This window comes from Calidris pugnax, unplaced genomic scaffold (assembly GCF_001431845.1).
Source record: "Calidris pugnax isolate Ruff unplaced genomic scaffold, ASM143184v1 scaffold247, whole genome shotgun sequence".
NCBI classification, from domain to species: domain Eukaryota; kingdom Metazoa; phylum Chordata; class Aves; order Charadriiformes; family Scolopacidae; genus Calidris; species Calidris pugnax.
The window spans coordinates 678168-680916 of NW_015090980.1; the positions used below are offsets into that span (position 1 = coordinate 678168).

Genomic DNA, 2749 nt, shown 5'->3' on the forward strand with positions numbered 1-2749 from the left:
CCCCATCCCTCTCCTTATAACAGGAGAGAGGTCACCCCCACAACCCACCCCACACCCCCATGGGGACCACCTGCCCCGCAGCAGGAGGACAGAGGTGGGGCGACCACGCCATTCCTTTCCCCCCCCTCCCCACCACCACCCCCCTGAACATGGGGCAGCCCCCCCATAACGAGCTGCCTCAGAGGCAGGGTAGGGACATCTTAAATAGGTCCCCTACACCGCCACAGAAAGGGGGTGCTGGGGTGGGGGGGGGGGTGGGTGTGCAGCTCAGTCCAGGGGGATATAGTGCCAGCTCGCAAGCAGCAACAGCACCCCAAGTCCCAGCGGTGCCAGGGGGGCAGGGGCACGACTGCGGGGGCCAGCGGGCACCTGGCAGCTGCCTCCCTGCCAGCCCTGGTAGCAGTGGCAGCGGAAATGGGTCCGTAGGAAGAGGGTGTCAGCAGAGGACAGCTGGCCCTCGGCCCAGAAGAGGGGCTGCTGGGGGTGCTCCCGGCGCCGCAGCTGGAAGCTGGTGGAGTTGAGGTGGAGGAAGACGTCGGCGGTGCTGTCCTGGCGCAGGCAGCGGCCCCGGCCCTGGCACAGCGCCGTGCTGCAGAGCTGCGCCGCTGTCGTGACATTCGCGATGTAGCGGCCCAGGTCCTCCTCCAGGTAGTCCTTGAGGATCTGGCATGAGTCCTGCAGGAAGGGAAGGAAATCAGGGGTGTTGTTGGGGTGCCCCTGGGAGAGAAGGACCCCAGCCCAGATGGAGAGGGCACTCCAGCCTTGAACCACTCGGGGGCCAGGTGACACCTCACCCATCATCCACCTCCCCAGTGGCACACTGACCCCAAACCTACCCGGTTTTTGGTGAAGTCTGCGTCGCCCCAGAAAATGGCCCCGGCTGCACCCAGCGCTGCACTCTCTCCGATGGTGGAGATCAGGTCCGCCTGTGGGGACAGAGCCCAGTTAGTGCCCACAGACCCCATACAGCACCCACACCCCCCAGCTCAGCGACCCCAAAGAGACCAATGCAGGGTCAGGGAGGCAAGACCCACTCCTGTTCCAGGCCACAAGGAGAGGGGACTGTCCCAGCTCCTTGGGGATGGGGCTTCCCATCACCACCCTCCTCCTCAGAGCCTGAGCCAGCACAGCATGGGGGCTGTGGGCTCACACAACCCTGGGTCCCAGCTGGTAAGACCCAGGAGTCCTGCAGCACCTTCCTGGTGATGGTGACCATTGGGTGCCAGACACCTTGCCCATTAGGATGGGCGATTTGTGGCACCCCATTGTCCGACCCATGGAGGGGTTGAGCCGGGAGACCCCATGCCACGGCTTCCCCCTTGAATGGGGGCAGGCTGCTCCCCACCCAATACAGGGACAGCCAAACCATGGGGCGCCGGTGACACCACGAGAGCAGCCACCAGCCTCCAGAGCCATCCCACTCTGTGGACTGGGACTAGACAAGGGCAGAGGGACCACCTTGGCTGACCCCAGAGCCCAGATGCCCAGAGCTTGGAACGAGGACATCCCAGTGGTGCAGCCCTACCTGGCTGAGGACGTCCAGCTTGCGGATGTAGGTGGGCCTGGTGTAGACGAAGACGGGCAGGGAGTAGCCATCATGGTGCTGCTGCGAGATGCGCATGGCCTCCATAACCCGTGCCCGCACGAACTTGCGGCTGTTGGGAGTGGATGCTAGGAGCGTATCGAGGTAGATGGAGGGGTAGAGGGCTGTGCTCTCCCTCCAGAGCCACGCCAGCTGGTCGTTGCGTGTCTTCTCCACGTCCGGGCACTGCCCGGTGTAGCTCTCCTTGTTCTTGCTGTAGTCGTGGTTGTAGCAGTCAGGGAAGAGGTAGAACCCCCAGACCTGCTTGGGGCGGAAGCTCTTGGCCACGCGCAGGGTCCTCACCATGAACTCTCGGGCGGCCGACTCGAACTCGAACACTGCCTGCTTGTTCACCTCCTCGCGGGACCAGTTGTGCTGCCGCTGGGCCTCCACCCGCTGGGCCACCAGCTGCTGGGACACGTCCCGGTAGATGTCCTTGGGCTTCCAGTTGCGAGCCCAGATGGGCCGCCACTCCTCCCAGTCGATGACGGCCAGCCCCTCCTTGGCGGGCGAGCGGATGTACTTGCCGATGCCATCGTGGAGGCGGGCGAGGTGCTCGGACAGGCTGCTGTTTTGGGGGACGCCGCCGTTGACGGGGACGCGCTGGCTGGTGTAGTAGGGGTAGAGCCCCAGGCGCTCCTTGTAGAAGATGGTGAGGTTCTGCCCCACGAAGCCCTCGTTGGGGGAGGCGTGCAGGTCGAAGAGGCTGAAATCCAGGGATACCTGGAAGCGGGGCTTGCAGTCCTGGGTGGGCACGTTCCAGGCCACCAAGAAAGGCCGGCGGGTGAGCAAAGGGGGGGCCGACGGCTTCTCGGGGGGCTGCCGGGCCAGGGCCAGCAGGGCCAGCCAGGGCACGGCCACCAGGGCCACCGCGCAGCCCCCGCGCATCCTGCCCAAGGTGGGGGGGGGAGCTGGAAGCAGAGGGGAGAGAAGAGGGTCAGGAGCGGGGGCGGAGGAACCGGGGGACGGGACACACACGCTCTGCCCCCCTCCTCCAAGCCCCTTCCCCGCAACTCCCGGGATATCCCGCTCCCGAGCGGCTCCGCCCGCTCCCGGTCCGGCTCCCTCCCGCCGCCTTTGTCCCACACCGGCACACAAAGCGCCGGGGCGCGGCGCCTCTCTCCCCCCCTGCTCCTTCCCGCTCCCCCCCCCTTCCTCCTCTCTCCT

The 2749-nt window shown here is 66.2% G+C and overlaps 1 protein-coding gene across 1 annotated transcript; it reads right to left on the minus strand.

Annotated features, from left to right (window-relative positions):
• Nucleotides 1-125: 125 nt before the first annotated feature.
• Nucleotides 126-2611, minus strand: HYAL2 (hyaluronoglucosaminidase 2). Its single transcript, XM_014953494.1, has 3 exons — nt 1526-2611; nt 837-926; nt 126-675 (listed from the first exon to the last, which is right to left on the minus strand). Exons 1-3 carry the CDS (start codon nt 2468-2470, stop codon nt 268-270), a joined length of 1443 nt encoding a protein of 480 aa, XP_014808980.1. The 5' UTR covers nt 2471-2611; the 3' UTR covers nt 126-267.
• Nucleotides 2612-2749: the final 138 nt, after the last annotated feature.

Excerpts from the sequence above, each read along its gene's own strand:
- HYAL2 (XM_014953494.1), bottom strand. The coding sequence starts at position 2,470 with ATGCGCGGGGGCTGCGCGGTGGCCCTGGTGGCCGTGCCCTGGCTGGCC. Across the intron at positions 927-1,525 it reads AGCTGGACGTCCTCAGCCAG|GCGGACCTGATCTCCACCAT; the intron begins GTAGGGCTGCAC and ends CTGTCCCCACAG. Across the intron at positions 676-836 it reads CAGACTTCACCAAAAACCGG|GACTCATGCCAGATCCTCAA; the intron begins GTAGGTTTGGGG and ends CCCTTCCTGCAG.